The sequence below is a fragment of the Hydractinia symbiolongicarpus genome, chromosome 8 (assembly GCF_029227915.1).
Source record: "Hydractinia symbiolongicarpus strain clone_291-10 chromosome 8, HSymV2.1, whole genome shotgun sequence".
Classification (NCBI taxonomy): domain Eukaryota; kingdom Metazoa; phylum Cnidaria; class Hydrozoa; order Anthoathecata; family Hydractiniidae; genus Hydractinia; species Hydractinia symbiolongicarpus.
This window is the reverse complement of record NC_079882.1, coordinates 21,263,959-21,284,379: the sequence shown is the minus strand read 5'-3', so window position 1 is coordinate 21,284,379 and position 20,421 is coordinate 21,263,959. Positions and strand designations below refer to the sequence as shown.

Below are 20,421 nucleotides of genomic sequence, written 5' to 3'. Positions count from 1 at the left end.
AAAAATGGGTCTTACATAATCACATGAGCATAATGTTGTAATTGCAATGACAGGGAAAATTTATTAAAATCAGAAAAATTTGACACTATAAATTAACGAAATAATAATAAAAAATACATATAAAATAATTCGTTCTACATACTTATTCAAACAACACATAGCAAGACAACCTTTACGGCTTTAGCACTTGTCTCAAAGACAAGTGATAGGCTATTTTTTCTCATACCATTCTTTAACCCTCATAAAAATCTTTCATTCCGATGCAGTGACAAGCAATATCTTGTTTGGCAGATTACAAAATGCAGGATCTACCATGTTTTAAATATGCAACTTACATAGAAAATAATTTTTTTTTTTACTTTTTATATTTAAAAACAATTGTCAAAAAGTTGATATGTATATATCTATAAAGCAAAAAATTACTAGCTTCTAAAATTCCGAACGAAAAATAGCTTCTTTTTAAACGAAAAACAAAAAGTAAAAAAACGACAAAACAAGTTCACTACTCCTTCATAAACGAACAAGTGTAAGAAAACCAAATAACAAGATTCTATAAACTACTATAACACATTATTAAAATTAAAAAGATACTTTGCTAATTTAAGACTACACGATTTTTCAAAATACTTTACGCTGAAAAGAGACCAGTTAATCCGTAATTGAAAAATTCGGCTCAGGTGGTGATATATAGAATGTTATTGCGCTTTATTGTAGCGAGGACTGGTACTGAATAAGAAGTCGTAGTTATACAAAATGATTTTATTTTGAGGTAAATGATTTTGTAATTTCGTCACTCTAACTAAATAATTTCATTAATTTCATATAAAAATATCCTTGTTCTGTTTCTTCGCCATCAAATTTTTTTTTGAAATCTCAGGGCGGTCTGCGTTATAACTATAATTTAAAATAAAAAAATACTGATAATAAAAATTTCAAATATTTCACAAAACCAGAAATCAATTTAACTATACATCAAAGCAACGTACCTTGGAAAATTTACCAACTTTTTTGTTCCTCTTTATCACACATGATGTAAGAGTTAAAATTAATATTATGCTTCCAATACCCATCAAAACATACTTCGAGTAGTAAACTATTTTCATCGGCAAGAGCACTTCATCACGTATTAATTTAGCGTTCTTGTCATCAATCACTGAAGCCTAAAATAACAAACACATTGCAACTCTTATTTGTACCCTTCACTGGAAAACAATTATTAAAAAGTACCTTAAGGAAATTACTTTTAGCAAGATATTTTTTAATTTTTTTTTTTTTTTTTGCAGGAAATAATTTTCGCGAAATAAATAATTTCTAATATTTCGCAAAAATCAAATTTAGATTTTATAATATAATAATTGTCAGGTAAATTCGCGAAAATTAATTCCTTTGAGGAATAAATAACATTAATAAAAACAGATTTAACAAAAACTCACTGAATCCAAATACAAAACTGGTAAAAATATTTCCTCATGAAGACCTGATACCATGCTAGTAAAAATAATCCGTTAAATAAATTAAAAATACATTGTTTGTTTACGAAGATTCGTTACAGGTTACCAGTAATAAGTTTTTTCTAAAAGTCCGTCATTCGTTTAATCAATTATCTATCTTGACAATTGGTTCATGATAGGTTCATGTTATTAAAAAAAAACACTTACTCAAGAAAAGGGACTGGTTGAACAAAAAAATTAAGTTGTAATCGCTGATGTGAATTCATGGAAAGTCCAGTGACCTAATAAAAACAAAAACAAATTTAATTGACTTTATAGTTCTACAAGAATGTTCAAGTTCAGAGTTACTGCTTTAAAGGGAAACTAAGGTCAAAAATTTTTTTTTCATAAAAACGTTTATTATACTGTTTAAAAAAGATACCTTAAATTTTTTTTCAAAAAAAATGTATTTTTATGAGGATTTTAGTGTAAAAAGGTTATTATTTACATCTCCGTTAGAGTACATAAAAAAACTCTACGATGGAGAGCAATGCATTCGTAAAGCAGCTTAGATTACAACATCCTCAAAAATGTCTGGGTTCTTTTCATAAAATAAAGGCACATTACATACCCTATGCCCGAGTAAAGCCCAAAATGTAAATACGTGAATACAATTATAAATACAATAAGGCTTACTCGACATGTAGCTTAAATGTTCTTTCCTTTTCATCAAATCTTTATTATATTTTTAAACTTTGCTGTTACAGAAACAAAATATCAGCATACGGCTGTTGTGTTGTGTGTTAAAGAAACGCAACTGTTCATTCTACTTGCTCAATCAAACATGGCAACCTCAACTCGTTTTCACAATCTTTTATTAACATTAAAGATATGCATAAACAAAGACTTAACAAGAAAACCTTTGCGGTTATAATATTCGCCAAAGCAGAATCTGGATATCTTAGAAAGGTAAATGCAACGGAAATGCTTGGCATTTTTTTTTTCAATTAAAATATGAAAACGTGCAAGAAATGCCAATTCTTGAACCATAGCTAAGACATGCGCAATATTTGCGAGCTTTACACGTAGCTTATTTCACCTTTCTCAAAGTTTATTATCAGTTCACTGATAATAAACAATAACGAGAGCTTTGTAAGCAAATCAAAATTTTTTTAATACCTTCTGATTTTTCACAGGAGAGCAGAACTCACTAAAATAAAAGCGAAAACATCCTTACTGGCTCCACAGCGATAATAGTTTCATGGAGATCTTTTTCTGGATGAATACCATCGATAGCGTCGATCAAATGTTGGTCTCCAAGATAAAAATGTGGCAGAGATAAAAATACTGGAGGGTCTAAATCAGAAATTAAAATAAATCAATCAATTATTAGTTTTTAAACTATTTTAATACAAAGAGAAAAGAAAGAAATACATTTCATAACCTTAAAAAGCGAGCTTCATCTAACCTGAAATTCGTCTGAAGAAGCCATCCCCATTTTAAGAAAAGTCATTTTGCACATTCTCATACTTAAAATTCTACACTGCAACATAAACGTTCAGCTGATATTCATAGAAGTTTCACGTTTTACATGTGTCACATGATATTATGACGAAATAAACGTCTTGTGTAAACAAAAACACACAAAAGTAAACATGCTGTTTTGTTTTGAAGACACACAGTTTATATTTGCAACACAAGATGTTACCACAAATTAAATTTTAAAAAATTTTACAATTTTCAACACAATGAAGTTTTAGAGGTTTCTTAATTTACTCAATTATGCTTTATATATTCTTTTTTCTATTATTTTAAGAAATTATAAGTTTCGGACGAACAAACACTTACACTGTTAAATGTGGCACTTTGAAAACTGCAAGAAATATTATGCTAACACATAATAACAGCAAAGGAAAACGTTTATAACAACAGGTTTTAAATATAAAAAAAAGCATACGTCCTGGCAAACATTTAGCAATATGTATAAGTCCAGATGGCCAGCACCTCTCATCACAAAAAGCTTTATTACTTGGGTTGATCGAACTATTCGCAAGTATCTCTTCTGTCAGATGAAAACCATACAACTTTATTCCTTTTATGGTTTGCTCAGCATCGTATGTGATATACAAGGACCTTGGAAATTATAAAGAACGAGTAAATCAGAAAACTGATTGTTGTGATAGTAGTACATAAATAAACAGGATTACTCACCTGCAGTAATAAGTGAGAAACATGTACAGCTTATCTGATTTTTTTATAAACGGATGAAATCGAGAAGCATCTAAAAAAAAAAATTGAAGCTGTTGAGGTTCCTTTTGCTTAAACAATTTTACACGACCTTGGTCAAAATTTGTAAGTTTTTCCTTTATTATACTGGAGATACAGGTTGATTGTACCTGTTCCATTAATCATATTTCCATACTCATCATTCCAAAAGTCAACTTGTCTAAAATAAAAAAAAGTATTTAATATAAAAAAAATAGATTTGCTTTTAATAACTGGAAATTTCAGGAAATTTTGTAATTTCAATAGCATGGGAAATCATTTGATAGTATATTTATGAATTTGTAATATTAATATTTTAGTTTCATAACTAAAATGTGGTACCAGAGTGCATTACCTTAAACCTCTCCAGCGGATTATTTTTTGCACTGTGTTTATGTTTTGCTGTCCAGTTAACAATGTTTGATTCCCCACAAATGAAGAAAGTTTGCTTGCATTGTACTATAAGAAAAAAAGTTTTCTTAATCCAGATATTACCAATTAGCATGAAAAACCAACACATTATATGGGTTTGTTATCAAAAATAATTAAGTTCAATCTATATTATAATGCCAGTATACGTCTGTCTGTCTGTTACGCAAAATGGTAGCTGCGCAATATCGAGAAGCACGCAATGCGGTATAAAAAGGACGGGCAAACCAGTGGATTTTCAACAGGCTAACGACTAGTAAATGTAAATTTCCCATATGTAAGGTTTGTTTACATGGTGTACATAATTTAAACAAACTTTTATAGAACAGGAAATATTAGGTTACATGTGAAAATACTTCGCCATCACCATCTTTTATTTGTGAGAATCTAATGTCAAGCAAATCCCAGTTTTCCTCTGGCAAAAGTTACATCATATTAGAGGGACATGTCATGTTTAAAAACTTGAAGGTTATTAAAAAATCACATATACTTAAAAATCTCCCTCTTTAGGTCTTATAAAATTAAATGATTTACTTCACGTATTCTGCAATTAAAATATGTATTTCTAGAATTCCTATTAGGAATTAGTTTAGGAATTAGTTAATACCATTCAGGACGAATTATTATCCATGCAATAAATTGCAATAACGCCAAACTACATAAGTAAATAATTTAATCTCTACTCTAATGTTTGTCTTGACGTCTTTTGCAGAAATATTATGGTTTTTACAGTATTCTAGCTGCATATTGCTGCATTTCGTTGGATATTGCTGTTTTTGTTACAACTTACATGCCTCACATGCAGATTCTGTTAAAACAAAAGCATTTGTGACATGAAGATAAATTTATGGAAGGACAGATAAGCAGCCAGTCTGAAAAAGTGATCACCTTTTGCTAAAAAGTTTTACATAAACGCTTAGCGCCAAAAAGTCTGGAAAAACATTCAGCAGGTTAAACATTGTTAATATGTTATCTGTCATTTTTGTTACTGATAAGCACCCAGTTACCAAACAAGTATAATAGTCTAAAAATTAAATAAGTGCTAAATGGGTGCTAAATTAGTAATTTGCAGTAACCAACTCCTCCTAGTGGTATTGCTTTGTGGTAGGGGTAATGTTTGATACGTTGCACAAACCTTAACAAGCAACAGTTTTTTTCCTGATACAATATATCTGGAGGGAAGGTTTTTTTATTCACAAGCAATGATATTGACAAGATTAAAACTCTATCTTGATAGATAAAGTAGGTGAGTTAGTTTGGAATTATGACTTTACTGAAGAACATTTATTCTTTTTATAAGCCACTCTATGAGTGAAGAAAAATGGTGGCTATTACCCTTGATGAACATCACAGTATTAAATCAATGACTACACTTTAAGGAAAAGTTGTTAATTTTTAATTCCATTGATCTCAGAGAAATTAAAAAATAATAAAGTATATGCAGAAAGTAAAATCAAAAAGCTTATATTTTGTTAATGGCGTAATACCAGACAGCATTAACGTCATTTTTTTAAATGTATAAGTCTACAGATTGGTCACCAGCAAAAGTTGCAACTAGCTAACTCACCGACTACCAACTCTTCAACTATCCAACTTCCTGACTATAAAAGTTCTCATACTCACCTGGATTTATTAACTTGTGTTTCAATCAACACAATCAATTTTATCGAAAAAAAAGACAGTTTATAGATAATGAATAGTGCCAGTACTAGTTATTACCAAAAATTTTATTAATCAAAAACATTTCGCTTAAAAACTAACTTTGTCACATTCAATGCTCTATTGTACCCTATTTTTGTGCAAAACATCAGCAAAAACTAATAATTCAATTCTCAGAAAAGCTTAAAAATCTGTATTTTTGAACTATTTTGGCTCTTTGTGCTTATGAATCAGCCCTTAATGTACCAGAAAAAAAATTCAAAAAAATGCCTGTGTCACATTTGAGGGTCAATTGTTTTTGTGTAAAAAATCATAATAGGCTAATGATGCAATCCTAAGAAATGTCCTAAAACTCATATTTTGGGATTGTTTTTGCTCATTTTGTGCATCACTTTTAAGCTTATAAGATTTTTTCACAGAAAATTGACTTGTCACATTCGAGGGCCTATCGTTTCCTGTCACTGTGCAAAAAATCAGAAAAAACTAATCATCAAATCCTGAGAAATGTTGTAGAAACCGTTCTTTTTTGGAATGCTTCAGCTCATTTTGCACATAAATTCGCCATTTTCGAGCCAATAGGATTTTTTCTAAAAAACTGCCTTCGTGACATTTAAGAGTCTATTGTTCTTTATCTTTGTGCAAAAAATTAAAAAAATCTGATGATCGAATTCTGAGAAAAGCTGGAAACAGACGGACGGACGCACGGAAGGAGGGACGAACGGACACAGGCCAATTTATAGGCACTCATCTATACCATGTAAGTCCAAAAAACATGCACGTGGGAACATAAGTATTGAGCCGAGACAAAAAAAATAAACTTAAGTTAGAAAAGAAGTAACAAAGCAGAAAAACTTCTAAAAAACATAACTAATATGAGTTGAAACATATTTCTATAACAAAAAAAAAAAACCTCTCGTGAATCGTGCCTTTTCTATATTCGCGATTTAATTTTTTTAAGTCCGTTCACATAAAGTATTATTAATATTATCTTTAATAATTAATGCACGAGAAGTACATAAAATATAACACGAAAATAAAATAGAATAGAATTTTAACTGGAATTGCAAAGTAAGTCAAATATAAAAGCTGCGAGATAAATATGAATCCTGCAAGATAGAAAGCCTTGAAATTAAGGTGCATATAGCAAGTACCAACTCACACAAGTCACGACTCAAAGTTGACCTGTACTCGTTTTGCATCAATGAGTAAGATGCTAAAGAAAAATAGATCAAAGCAAACTAAACAATCATACAAATTAAAATATGTAACAGCTACAAAACTTGGATATAAATCTCGCTATTATAAGCGTGTAACTATGAAAAAGTAAGAACTAAAGCAACGAACGAACAGAAAAATGGCAACGAATAACTCGGATCTTTGTGTGGGAGGGCATAACAGTAACCCTTGGATATTTTTATAAGCTATAAATATATTGTTTCTTCTTTCTTATCATTTTAAAATTTTAAATGCGACAAGACAGGAAGAAGACGGTAGAGATGGAATTATAATATTATTATTATTTGATTTTTGTGATTTGTTAGCATAGTTGGTCATATATATTACAAATAATTGTCATAGACCAGTTAAATGAGCTTTCGTGGAGCATATTAAAACGAATTTCTTTTGATTTCTTAGTGATAAGTAAAATTATGTTGGGATTCTTGACTATTTTAGTCAAAGAAGTCACAGACCGTTTCCGGTGATTTTTCTTCCATTTTTTTAGGATATCTTTTCGGTCAAAAAAGTCGGCAAAAAGTAACCAAACTTTCGCTAAGTTAAACCCACGGACATTTTTTTAACCAAACACCATTTTTTACCAATTTTAATTTTTTTGTCCAATTTTTAATTTAGTGTCTACGAAACCATTACGGTAATTAAGAGAACACAAAAACGGTCTTTATCAGTCGGAATAAAGTTTCAAGAGTAGCGTGAAAAAAAAAGAGTAGCGTGAAAAAAAGAAAAGTGTAGCGTGAAAAAAAGAAAAGTGTAGCGTGAAAAAAAGAAAAGTGTAGCGTGATAAAAAAAAGAGTAGCGTGATAAAAAAAAAGAGTAGCGTGATAAAAAAAAAGAGTAGCGTGATAAAAAAAAAAAGTAGCGTGATAAAAAAAAAAAGAGTAGCGTGAAAAAAAAGAGTAGCGTGATAAAAAAAAGAGTAGCGTGATAAAAAAAAAGAGTAGCGTGATAAAAAAAAAAGTAGCGTGATAAAAAAAAAGAGTAGCGTGATAAAAAAAAGAGTAGCGTGATAAAAAAAAAGAGTAGCGTGATAAAAAAAAAGAGTAGCGTGATAAAAAAAAAAGTAGCGTGATAAAAAAAAAGAGTAGCGTGATAAAAAAAAGAGTAGCGTGATAAAAAAAAAGAGTAGCGTGATAAAAAAAAAAGAGTAGCGTGATAAAAAAAGCGTGATAAAAAAAAAGAGTAGCGTGATAAAAAAAAAAGAGTAGCGTGATAAAAAAAAAAAAAGTAGCGTGATAAAAAAAAAGTGTAGCGTGATAAAAAGAAAAGTGTAGCGTGATAAAAAAAAAAGAGTAGCGTGATAAAAAAAAGAGTAGCGTGAAAAAAAAAGAGTAGCGTGAAAAAAAGAAAAGTGTAGCGTGATAAAAAAAAAGAGTAGCGTGATAAAAAAGAGTGGCGTGAAAAAAAGAAAAGAGTAGCGTGATAAAAAAAAGAGTAGCGTGAAAAAAAGAAAAGTGTAGCGTGATAAAAAAAAGAGTAGCGTGAAAAAAAAAAGAGTAGCGTGATAAAAAAAAAGAGTAGCGTGAAAAAAAGAAAAGTGTAGCGTGATAAAAAAAAGAGTAGCGTGAAAAAAAAAAGAGTAGCGTGAAAAAAAGAAAAGAGTAGCGTGATAAAAAAAAAGAGTAGCGTGAAAAAAAAAGAGTAGCGTGATAAAAAAAATAGTTCTTATCTAATGTTTATAGAAACTTGTGATCTATTTATATCTCAGCAATCACAGTGTGCATGATAAAATGAATGGCGGCAATGAGGAGGAGATAGTTGCGTGTGTCTTATTAATTGTATTTTATTTTTGATATTTTCAGTGGCCACCTGTTGCTCGAAGGTAGCGAAGATAAAAAAGAAAATTATTATCTATACTTTAATTTTACCATTTTTTAAAATTTTTAACAGGAATTAATAATTTAGTCCTGGGCACTAGGTTATGAAATACCCGCAATTTAACCTAAAAAATGATACCTGGTATATTGCTTTATTACCAGGAGCAAATCATTAAAGTTACGTAGATATAGGATCGCGCATGTAGTTATATTAATGTACGTATTTTATCCCGTTGGTACTATTTTCTTCATTCACATAACCCGCAAACCCGCACCACATTATAACCTGCACCAACGGTGGAAGTCGTAAAAATAAACTTATAACCCGGGGATTAGATACCTGAAAATACGGTAACAGTGCAACAAATTGTTTTATTATCCAATGAACAATAATTTATTTTAAAGTTTATATGCTATCGAAGGTTAAAGCTCGTAGTGTAGCATAATATGCTAGTGTAGCATAATGAAGATTGTCTTATAATGCGCCATCTTTGATGTTATTAACGTTTCCCTTTAATAATTACGTCATTTCCTTCTGTACAATTTCGCAAGCACGTAGATTAAAGCTATATTTAGCAAAACTAATTTTAATCAATGAATTTTAATTTAAAGACGAATTGTTGAGGTTGGATATTTTTGGTGAAAGATAATGTATTATAGCTATAAAATCGTGACAAGTATGTCACGATTTTATATCTTTTTTCAAATTATGGCTAATGGCGGAAATCTTTAAGGCGCAGGGCTTCTTGCTTCATATAAAAGAACTTGGAAATTTGTTTAAGATTCTTTTTTTCTTTTTGAATAACATATTTATTGGTTCAAAGGTTTTGGACTTAAAAGTTCCACTATTATGCGAAATTATAATGATATCATCTCCCAGAAGCTGAAAAGCAGTTGGTGCTATCAATGATAATTGTAACGATTAAATATTAACATACATTCCAATATGCTCCAAATATTAACCTAAATGGCTGAAAACATAAAATCATAACCAAAAAATATTATCAGTTTTGCCACAATTCTCATGCCTTATTTTTTTATTATTTGATGAAAAATCAAACAATGGTTGTGACCACCTCTGTAACAGCAACCAAATTATTGCAAATTCATTCAAAAAATGACTTACCATTACATAATTCTTTTATAGTTATATTCAATGAAAATAATCTCATTTTATGAAATAATTACTTGTGCTTTTAATTTCCTGTTTAAATCTAGCTTTTTGGACAAAAATATATAATATATACTGTAAAAAAATAGTGCATATAGTGCAAATGAGATAATTTAAAATTATTTGCAGGAATTAACTTTGGCGAGATTGCGTCAGAATTTCCAAAATAATTAACATTTGGACTCAAAATACTTGAGCTGATTCCACAAAAAAGAAAATAGGATGGCCTATCGTTGAACGTCACAAGGGTACAACAATATTTATTTTTTAGGGAAAGAGAACCCCAAAAAAGTGTAGCTAACTACCACTACGAGCTATAACGTTTTTCCTTACCTCCAGTGTGACATCACAGTATTTAGTTCAATACTTTCCAATACTAAGCTGTGACTTCCACCTGGTTTACTAAAAACAATTCCCTTCTGCATGAATGAAAATTGCATAGCATGCAGTAACTTTTAGCTAGCTAGCTAGCTAGCTAGCTAGTAGCATAGTTATGTTAGTTAGCAGACCAACTCCCTTCAGCCTGCCTGGAGGACTAAGTGTGACACTTGAGGCTAACTATGTAAAAAATGGCCAAATACTAACAGTGAATGTTTTTAAAAGAAAGAGCTGAATTATGTTTTTGGTAGATATATATAACCCTTAATATCTGCTGTCACGGCATAATTAAACGCAAGTATTTCCATCTTTCTTTTCTCCCACTGCCATGTTTGTTTACATTTAAATGCTAAATACAATCCTTTACGGAAAAACATATATCTCTAATAATAGACCAATCAGAATCCATCACGTGACCACACGGGTCCATAGCTACTTTCGTGGTTATCTCAAAGAGCTCTGGGGACGAGCATGGCTCCCTAATAAATCTACGCCTGTAGCCGAAATCCTAAAATTGTTTAAGATTTATATAAGGCTTAAAAACGTGACAGTATATTTATCTTAACCTGTAGAAACTAATACAAATAAATGAAAAGTGACTGACTAAAGAGTAGTTAAAAAAACTAAATGAAACAAAAAGTTAAAGAAACTTCTTCTCTTCAGTACTGAGTTGGTTTAATCTTTTTGCCAATTTCAGACTGCTTTCGGGGATCTAAAGAGCTCTTAAAGGAATCTCAAGAGCTTCATTTTCCTGATTGGTCCTTTATTTTAGTGGAACTTCGTTCCTGTGCTACCGGGACACAACGAGTTTCTGTGTTATCATTTTTCGCTGTTCAAGAAATTTAAAACGTGGTATCTTAACTCTAACATTAATAAAGTTTATGTATTCCCATTCATATTCATATTTGCGGAAATAAAAATAACGTTCCATTTGTTAGCAAAATTGTTAGCTAGTTAATTTGTAAAATAACTCCGAAGTTTTGTCCTATATATATTTTGTACAGCGATATTTAGTTGGACTACTGTTGTCTTACGACTGTTCAACATTTCAGACGATTCTTTATTTGCCCTTGAAATATTTTACACTACTAGTCATTAGCCCGTGGAAAAATCCACGGGTTCGCCCGTCCTTTTTATACCGCACTGCGTGCGTCTCGCTACTTGCACAGCTAAGCTACCATTTTGCGTGACAGACAGACAAACGGACAGACGTATACGGGTATTAAAATATAGACTAGTTGTTAGCCCGCCAAAAAAAATCCACGGGTACGCCCGTCCTTTTTTTACTGCATTGGGTGCTTCTCGCTACTTGCACAGCTAAGCTGCCATTTTGCGTGACGGACGGACAGACGTATACGGGTATTATAATATAGATTAAAATCTTTTTTTATTTATATTTTTCTAATTATTACGACAAATACATAATTGTATCCTATCATTGTCGTTTGATTCCGTCCAAAAAGTGATTTAAAATTCTATGCTATCATTTTAATCACTTTAGTCACTGTCTTCTTAAGACTTTTTATTTTAAACCACCTTGCATAGCCACAACTGGTTTTTAAACGTATTAAATTCGCTATAAAAATCGTAGCTTATTGGTTAGCGTATCAGGTTAATAAACCGAGGTAGAATTTATGCGAGTTCGGACCCCCGTGAGGGACGAAACTGTATTTGGAGTATTAGAAAGCTGTGACGTTGCAACTGCAATTTGAGACGTTGATAAAGTGAAAAAAACAACAAGGAATAAAAGTGAAATTAAAAACGGAACAAAAGACATCTCAACACGTACTTGCAAAGCAATAAACGTCGTTGGAATTGGTGGAAGATTCCAACCCAATGCTTTTAAAATCCATCCGTATTTTTCTTCTTCTTGCTGCAAATATTCCAAGAAGGTGTCGTTATACCCCCATAGAATCTCATCAACTGTGAGTGGTTGAAACAAGTGAACATTGTGGGTTTTGAATATAATATTCAAGGCTTTAAGTGCAAACCGCTGGAAATATGACGAATTTTTTCCAATATGCAATTTGTATAAGCTATCTAGCAGTGTCTAAAAATATAAAAACACGCATCAAAATATAAACATAAAAATTAAATTGTAAGAAACTGACTGTGTATCTCCTTTAATCAATTTCATATTTTTTTTCATAGATATTTAAAGCGCCAAAAAACTCACCGCAGCAGTAGAACTTGGTGTAACAATGACATCATCCTTGCTACAATTGACACATGACATGCCATCATGAAAGTAATATGTCAATTTTTCTTTGTAAGTTATATGAAACTGATCAGAAGCTACCACTGTATTTTTTACTATACCTCTGAATTAAATAAATAACAGCTTACGATTGAAGCATTAACTTAGATACAACAGACAAGAAAAGAAGAGGACTTCTATATCTTTATGTCTTAAATATTAAATATTATATCTTTATACAATATACTTATTATAAATACTAAAAAAAAAGGATTTATCACATAAGAAACCCAATATTCCACCATTGTGAGCAGGGTACAACAATCTAACACTTACTTGTACGTATAAGGACCGATCTGTTTTACCAAAGGTTTTGCTCCTGCTTTAATTTCTTCGACATTTGTATAGTTAAAGAAATAATACTTCATGTAGACTCCATTTGGCGGGTTTAACCAATTATCATACGCATCATTACCAGGGGTCATGGTCAGTTTCTAAAAAAGACAGCAAATGAAACTAATTTTAAATAATTCTCAGCTGATTAATTTTTTATTATTCTTCCCAACCGTTTTTTCAACAACAAATCTGCCTGACTTAGCTCCACCTTTCTGGAGTTTCAAGAGATCAAGTAGATAAAGACATTCTAGTTTTAATGTGATGAATGATTTTCCGTTTGCATGTTTAAAAAAGAGTCTTAACATTGATTCACTGAAAATTAATGGGCAGCTTTATCCGGAATTCAAAATGCATATACAGAGATAGACAGACGTACTTAAAAACAAGAAAAAAAAAATTAAGTTATGCAACTTTGTGGGAGTAGATAATTAACCATGATTCTTATAAGACAGAAAATACGCATCTCTTCTGTCAAATATTTTTAGGTTTGCATTCAGTCAAACTGATTCAGAAAACTCATACCTTTGTCAAAATATTTTTGTATAATGTATGGAACCAAAGCAAGGCAGTAACACCAAGACAAATCAATAAAAGAGCCAAACACACCACACAACATCGACAATTAATCACTGTACGTACTCTTTTTTGCCACATCTTTAATACTCAAATTAGAAAGCTCTACTGGTAATAATTCTATTTTGTTTGTCAAAACAAGTCATTGCATGACACTTTCTTGTTGAAAATAAGTTATGTAACTTTGAACAAAAGGAAATAAACTTGTCCCCAGTTCTTTAAAGAAGACTATATAAATAAACCAGGACACGCCTTTTGTCCCCCCAATAAAAGTTTGATCAGGTAGTGTCTTCTAAAAACAGAAAGTTACTTTACATACATAATATTATTAACGAATTCTAGGTTAAAAATTATTAAATTCAAAGTACCAGTGTAACATTGTTTTTAGAATTTCAGAGCTTCCTTTCGCGTGCGACTAGTTTCGTTCTTCTCACTATGCAAACGAAAACGAGGCTTATCTAATATGCTTCCGCCGAAAAACACAGAGGCTCTATAAAGAAGAATTTAATTTATAAATATTTACATTGAAAAATTAGCCACCGGCACTTACAAATACACAATTTCTCGCTGCTATAAGTATTTTCGGATTATGTACCTAAATGGTTACTAAAGGGGAATTAAGCCGAAATTTTTTTTCTTTGGAAATATCTTTTACAAACCCTACATATTTTGATGGTATATAAAAAAAATTGAAATTCTTTGAATTTACATCCCTTTTCTAGCATAAAAGTTGACAACAGTAATCGCCATGTTAAAATCAAAACAATATCTGCAATGGAGATCTACGACGTATTTTAGGCTCATTTCAATTTTTTGATCTCTTCATTATTGTCTTTTTTAAAAGTTGTTTACACAATGTGAACTAACGTAACGATTCAAAAAAAAAAATAACTCTGATCCGTTGTACTTTATTTCGCTTTTTCGTTGTTATTGTTTGTTTGAAAATGTTAAGTTCCGTTATATTTCAACAAATTCTTTGAAACCAGTATACTTTCCATTTGGATTATAAGATATTTCCCTTATTTTTTGCACAACACAAGCTAGAATCACTACGCGACATCATTTTCCAAGCCTTTCAAAATAATGTACCCAGGCCATGTACTGTCAGTAACTGGTGTACCTCATGTCCGTACAAGGAATCAAAGTTTAAGTTATAGTGTAAAGCAGGATAAAATTATTGAAATTATTCATTCGTCAAAACGTCTTTGAAACAAATTGTTATTTGAGGCACATGGGCTCTTCTCCTTTTTTATTTGATATCCAAGGAATGAAATTATTTTTAATTTAATTAATAATCTGCGATGTTGTGTATTTTCATAGCGCATGGACCTGTAAGATTATAAAGCGAAAAGTGAAAAGATAAGAAGATACGAAGAATGTTTTATTTTGGTGTGACTATGAGAAATATGGTCTTTGAAAATATATACGAGAAACATATTTTTTGAAGAAAAACGTACTTATTAGTAAATGTGGAGAGTTTGTTATATTTTTCTAGTATCGTCGATGTCGTATGCTGGCTGTCTCTAACACTGTGCGGTTTAAACATAAAATTTCAAAATCCTTATGCATCGTGATGCACTTGTTATTATTCAACTTGTCATTCAATAAAATGGAGAATTCTTGGCAAGACTTGCATTTCACAAGAGTGAAGGAATTGAAAATAACGCAACTTGTACAGGTACACCAATGCAAATTTTTTTGCTTGAATTCAATTTGTCTTTTTCTTCTCTATCACTAGATTCATAAGTCACTTTTTCAAGTTCTGGTTTGGAGTATTCAGTTTTCCATAACTCGCAGCAGCGTAAGATACGTCACGATAGAAAATTTAAATGGTGCTTAGCGTTCGCTCATAGAAGGGGAACCTTTTATATTAAAATCAATCCAAATAATATTTATTATTCAAAATTTTAAACAGAATTTGAGAAATGAACATAATGTTAACCGAAATAATGCTATTTAAGTTTGAGGCTTAATTCCCTTTAATATAAACTTAGTAGCATTTTCATTTAAAGGAAAAAATTGATAAAGAATCTATTATTATTGTACTGTTTACATATTTACGTGTGATCGATGCAACTTCGAATTGAATCTTCGAACATTTGGGCATTTCTAACATGTAAACACGTTCGATCTCGTCAAAGAACAGCTATCTCATCTCAAAGTGTGACCATGTACTGTCTATAAACGATTTCTCTATCGTATGGTCGGCTATTAATGATTATACAGTAGAAGTCCGTTAATTAGAACACGCAAGGGACTAAATTATTTGTTCGAATTAAAGAATGTTCGGATTATCGGAAGTTCAGAAAAAACAAGAATTTTAATGAACGTTTAAAGGGGTTATGCTAATATAACTTTGTTACAACTTTACTACAACTTTTTAAAAAAAAAACTTTCAACGTTGTTTGCTTGGCGATGGGCAAGGCCTCTATATTCCTTGTAGATTTCATTTTATTGGAAATCCCAATTTTATTAATAAATTAAAAGAAATTTTGCCACCATTGATGTAATAAAAATGAATAAAAATAAAAGCGTTTTTTTTTTATTTCCCCATTAGACTTTATTTATCGATACACAAAAGTTCGAATTAACGAGCATAACGTAGTCTTGGGACCAAAAAATTGTTCGAATTAGCGAAATGTTCGAATTAGCGGAGTTCGAATTAAGCAGCTCAAAACATAAGACTTTATTAAAGCAAATTCAAGGGAATTGGCAATTTGTTCGAAATAACGGAAAGTCCGAATTAAGTGGCATTCGAATTAACGGACGTCTACTGTATTTGAAAATAGGAACAAAAGTGAAACAATTTATTTAAAAGAGGCCAGTGATAAAGTTTTTGGAAAATCTATAGTCGGGTTAAAGTTCGGAGAAAATTATTAGTCGGGGAAAACTTTTGACCGGACGGAAACATTAGTCACTGGAACACAAATTAGTAATTTTATCATAATTTACCCCCGAAAATTATAATAATATTTAAGACTTCTATAAAACGAACAAAGAAAAATTGTGACCAAAGTATCAAAAATCAATATTTTATTGTTTTTCTTTTTGTCCAAGCACTTGTTCACGATACTTTCGTTTTACTACATAAAATAAATTCGAGCCAAATGGTCTTTCAAAAACGTTTCCTTGTGTAGTATGGGCATGTCTAATGAGGGGGGATGGAGAGCGGAGGGTAAGAATTTTTTCGCACGCTTTTTGCCAAAATAAGCAAAATCTTTCAAAGGCAGACACCTCTCTAAAGCGGACAAAGTCTGACAAACGGGTCCGCTGAGCGAGCGAGCTTCCACTGTATAAAACAATTTTACTAATGTGAAAACAAAATTGAACAAGGTTAGAAAAAATAATTGCAAAGTAGAAGCAAGGGTTACAGCTGCAGCAAATTCATGATTAAAAATAACCATCAATACGCTAATTTCATCTCTCTGTGACATGACAATATTTTATTGTTTACAATTTTATGCAGCGACGTCTATTAACCATATCCATACAAACGTTTTGTATATACTTCATAAACTAAATTCTCAAAAGAAACATTCTCCACGAACTAAATTTATTATGTAACACTTATGGTGAATTAACTTTTATAGTTTGTTTCCTGTCTTTTTACTCCTTTGCGTGTTATTAGCTTTTTTAATAGGTGAGAACAAATCATGTGATAAAACAAAGCTGATCAGATGGAAATTGTATGCTAATTTAAATTCACTGTTATGGGTTTTAAGGGTGTGTGGTTGTTTTGTAATGTATTAATGTACGGGAAAATCTACGAACAATAACAATTTTTAACGTTGTTACCTATTTCGTTAGTTTTATTTTTAGCTTTATATATAAATACGCGTTCAAACAACTAGTCTTATAATACTAATACGCTACTTTCATGTGTCTGTAACAGACAAACTCTGTTGTTCTCCACCCATAATAAACGTGAAGCCAGTATTAATTCAGCATTTATTTCTTGGGCTTTTTAACGCTACGAATCCCTACCATAACCGGACTAGGGCTACCATTCCCAATACCTGTGTGTACTGTGTGGGTAAATAATTGCAAGTAGTTAAATAGCTCTATGGTTGTGTTGACAACTTCGACTAAATTGCCGCGATAAACGCTAGCTAGTCAACTAGGAGTCTGATTATTGACTCGGTTGGCAGGTTGACTCGGTTATAGCTCGCCATATGCATTATAATGGCAGATAGATACTAAAAAATATTTGACGTTGTACGTGGCGAGACAACTGGCTGGGAGAGCTGGCTCGTTTTATCAAGACGGAGGGGTTGATTAGGTTGGTTTACTTGGCTCATATAATATCACTTTGCCAGCCCGAACGCTGAGTTGAAAAGAAAAGAAATCCAAAACAGAAGGAAATCAATAACGGCGAGCGAGGCAGCAGACAAGAAGTTTAAACAGAATCCAGAGTTTAAGGAGCAGCTTATAAATTCCCTGAAGGAATACAAAATCAGTATGACATGTAACAAAAACGACTATAATTCTGATAAACCCAATTAGCACGATAATGATGACGTAATGATGACTCGATAAAATGTAGAGGACGTTGGCCCAGAAAAACCTACATTAATAGCTAACGACATGTGGGAAAACTCGAAAGGGGTAGAGGTGAGTTATGTGGGTCTGAAAAATTGATAGTTGAGTACTGTGATGAACCTGTTATTATTTATGGTGGTTCAGCTTTCACAACCAGACTCTGGTTTTAGTTCAGGTTCTTCCCAAAACAGGAAACAGACAGTATCAATACACCTACCTCCTTAAACACCAAGGATCTCGATAATGAAAAATTTTTCAAACTTTAGTTTTAAATTACTCATGCAAAGGACCCTGCTTAACTGATGACAAAAGGTAACCTCTTTGTGATTCGATCAAACAGTCTAATAAAATATTTGCAGGGGCGATACGTGCAATGAGTACCTTTTTCATTAAAGAATTAAAAGTATGACAAGATCATGCTTTATTAAACTTCTCGTATGCCTTTTTTATGTCTGAATAAAACAGTAACTACAGATGGAAATACAAATAACGTGTTAATCCTCAACAATCCGATCTCCTGGCGATTGCATCTTGCGAGAAGCAGATTCGTTTGGCCATAAGAAAAAACCCAATATTATTTTGTTTATTGACTCTGTATAGTTGGTTTAACGATTTCTAGATACCAGTCAATGAGTGATTTCTTACAGTTCCAGCTAAGGTGAGTGAGACTTTACATGCAATTTCTAGACCACCTTGAAAAAAAGAAGACCTTCTGTGTTGTGATGAGTTTTGAAGTAATTTTAACTCCTCGATCTAGAAGAAACTTTGTAGACCTCGAGAGTTCACGTGACGAGTGACCAACAATGGTTCTACAAACCTTGCATGTCTCTTTGACAAATATATTGAATACATTGCAAAATTCATATGAACATTGCAACACTTCTTCGTCCTTCGGGGTTCTTATTCTACAATAATGGAGGTATCCCTAATCTCGCTGTAAATTCAGTAAGTTTGCTTTTTCCATGCTTACTTTGAAAATTTCTACTTTCAAAACTCTCAGTAAGAAGAAAAAAAACTATAAAACGTTCGATTTCTTGTTGTAAAGGACGTCACACACGACAATCTGTTACGTGTAGAGTACACCAAAAGATGGTTTCAAAATTGGAAAATACTCTAGCCAAAATGATGCACAATGCACAATTAATGCACAATATTCGAAAATGAACGAAAGTACAGTTGGAGTCTTTCAAAAGAAGTACGAATCTGAAATTGCAGAACCCAAAAGAAAGGGGAAATCTATATCAACCCGGATCGAAAAAGTACCGTAACAAGTAAACCACTCCTTATGGGACCATTAGATGGCATGGTTCAAAAGTACTTGACAGCTATAGGTAACCACGTATGCGAGATTCCTAGAGGCACTGCTGTAAATACCGCAAAAGCAATAATGGCTCGCTACCCCGGATTAGTTGGAGAAATCGACATAGAATCTTCCCACTAGGCTCGAAGCCTATTTTCATCGGATTTGTTTCGCTAAAGGGAAAGCAACAAGATTCAAATAAGAAATACCAGATGGCGCATTCGAAGAAATTAAGTATTAGTATTTGTACGACATTGTTACAAAAGTTGAGAAGTACAAGATTTTTGTTATAACTTTCAGTGGTACCTTTTTGCCTATGCAACTTATTTACGGCGGTAAAACAAGTAAATCACTTCGAAGATACTTTAGAATATATTAAACTGTTATAACATAGCAACTTCCAAAAAAAAAAAAGATAATATTTTCTATTCAAATAACAGTAACTCTTTCTTCTTTTTCTAGTTTTTTTATATTTACTTTCTTATTTTAGTCAATTACACAAAATTTTTAATTTACGAGTTTTCTATAAATCAGAAATCCGCGAAAAATCTTACCACGAAACAAAAATTCCTGCGAAATCTGGAAAATTTTGCCGATTCGGCTAAACGCAAAACTTAATGTTAATGCGAAATGTTATCCCAATAAAGTTTTAACAGAAGTTTAAACCAACAATTGATTAATAAACCATCTAATAACCTTGGAAGCTTAAACAAAACAATTACGTCCTCAACTAAACACTAGAGACGAATATAAAAGTCGGAATTTACTTATGAAGTTTTAATATATATACAGTTCTTTTTTCAGTTGTTTTCTCTTGGGCTTTGCGTCTGTTTTTTTTTGTAGGTTTTTAATTATTTTGAACTGCATGAATTTATCTGAAAATGATCACACAAAATCGAAATGTATCAAAATAAAATAGAGTCTCTATAATACTAGCCGTCGTCTGTCTGTCTCTGCGCGGACCCCCCGCTGAGTTAGAAAATGATGTTACGGAAACACGAATATCAAATGCAATACATTTTTATCCACTTTGT

At 31.7% G+C, this 20,421-nt stretch overlaps 1 protein-coding gene across 1 annotated transcript; it reads right to left on the bottom strand.

Annotated features, from left to right (window-relative positions):
- Nucleotides 1-16: 16 nt before the first annotated feature.
- Nucleotides 17-20,224, bottom strand: LOC130653984 (lysosome membrane protein 2-like). Its single transcript, XM_057456486.1, has 13 exons — nucleotides 13,498-20,224; nucleotides 12,916-13,073; nucleotides 12,559-12,703; nucleotides 12,172-12,432; nucleotides 4,051-4,154; nucleotides 3,827-3,876; nucleotides 3,642-3,711; nucleotides 3,388-3,563; nucleotides 2,668-2,786; nucleotides 1,659-1,732; nucleotides 1,434-1,488; nucleotides 987-1,160; nucleotides 17-894 (listed from the first exon to the last, which is right to left on the bottom strand). Exons 1-13 carry the CDS (start codon nucleotides 13,627-13,629, stop codon nucleotides 889-891), a joined length of 1,524 nt encoding a protein of 507 aa, XP_057312469.1. The 5' UTR covers nucleotides 13,630-20,224; the 3' UTR covers nucleotides 17-888.
- Nucleotides 20,225-20,421: the final 197 nt, after the last annotated feature.

Coding starts and splice junctions, on each gene's coding strand:
- LOC130653984 (XM_057456486.1), bottom strand. CDS start 13,629: ATGTGGCAAAAAAGAGTACGTACAGTGATTAATTGTCGATGTTGTGTG. Junction 12,433..12,558: donor CACCAAGTTCTACTGCTGCG/GTGAGTTTTTTG, acceptor TTATATTTTTAG/ACACTGCTAGATAGCTTATA. Junction 3,877..4,050: donor ATCCGCTGGAGAGGTTTAAG/GTAATGCACTCT, acceptor TTTTTATTTTAG/ACAAGTTGACTTTTGGAATG.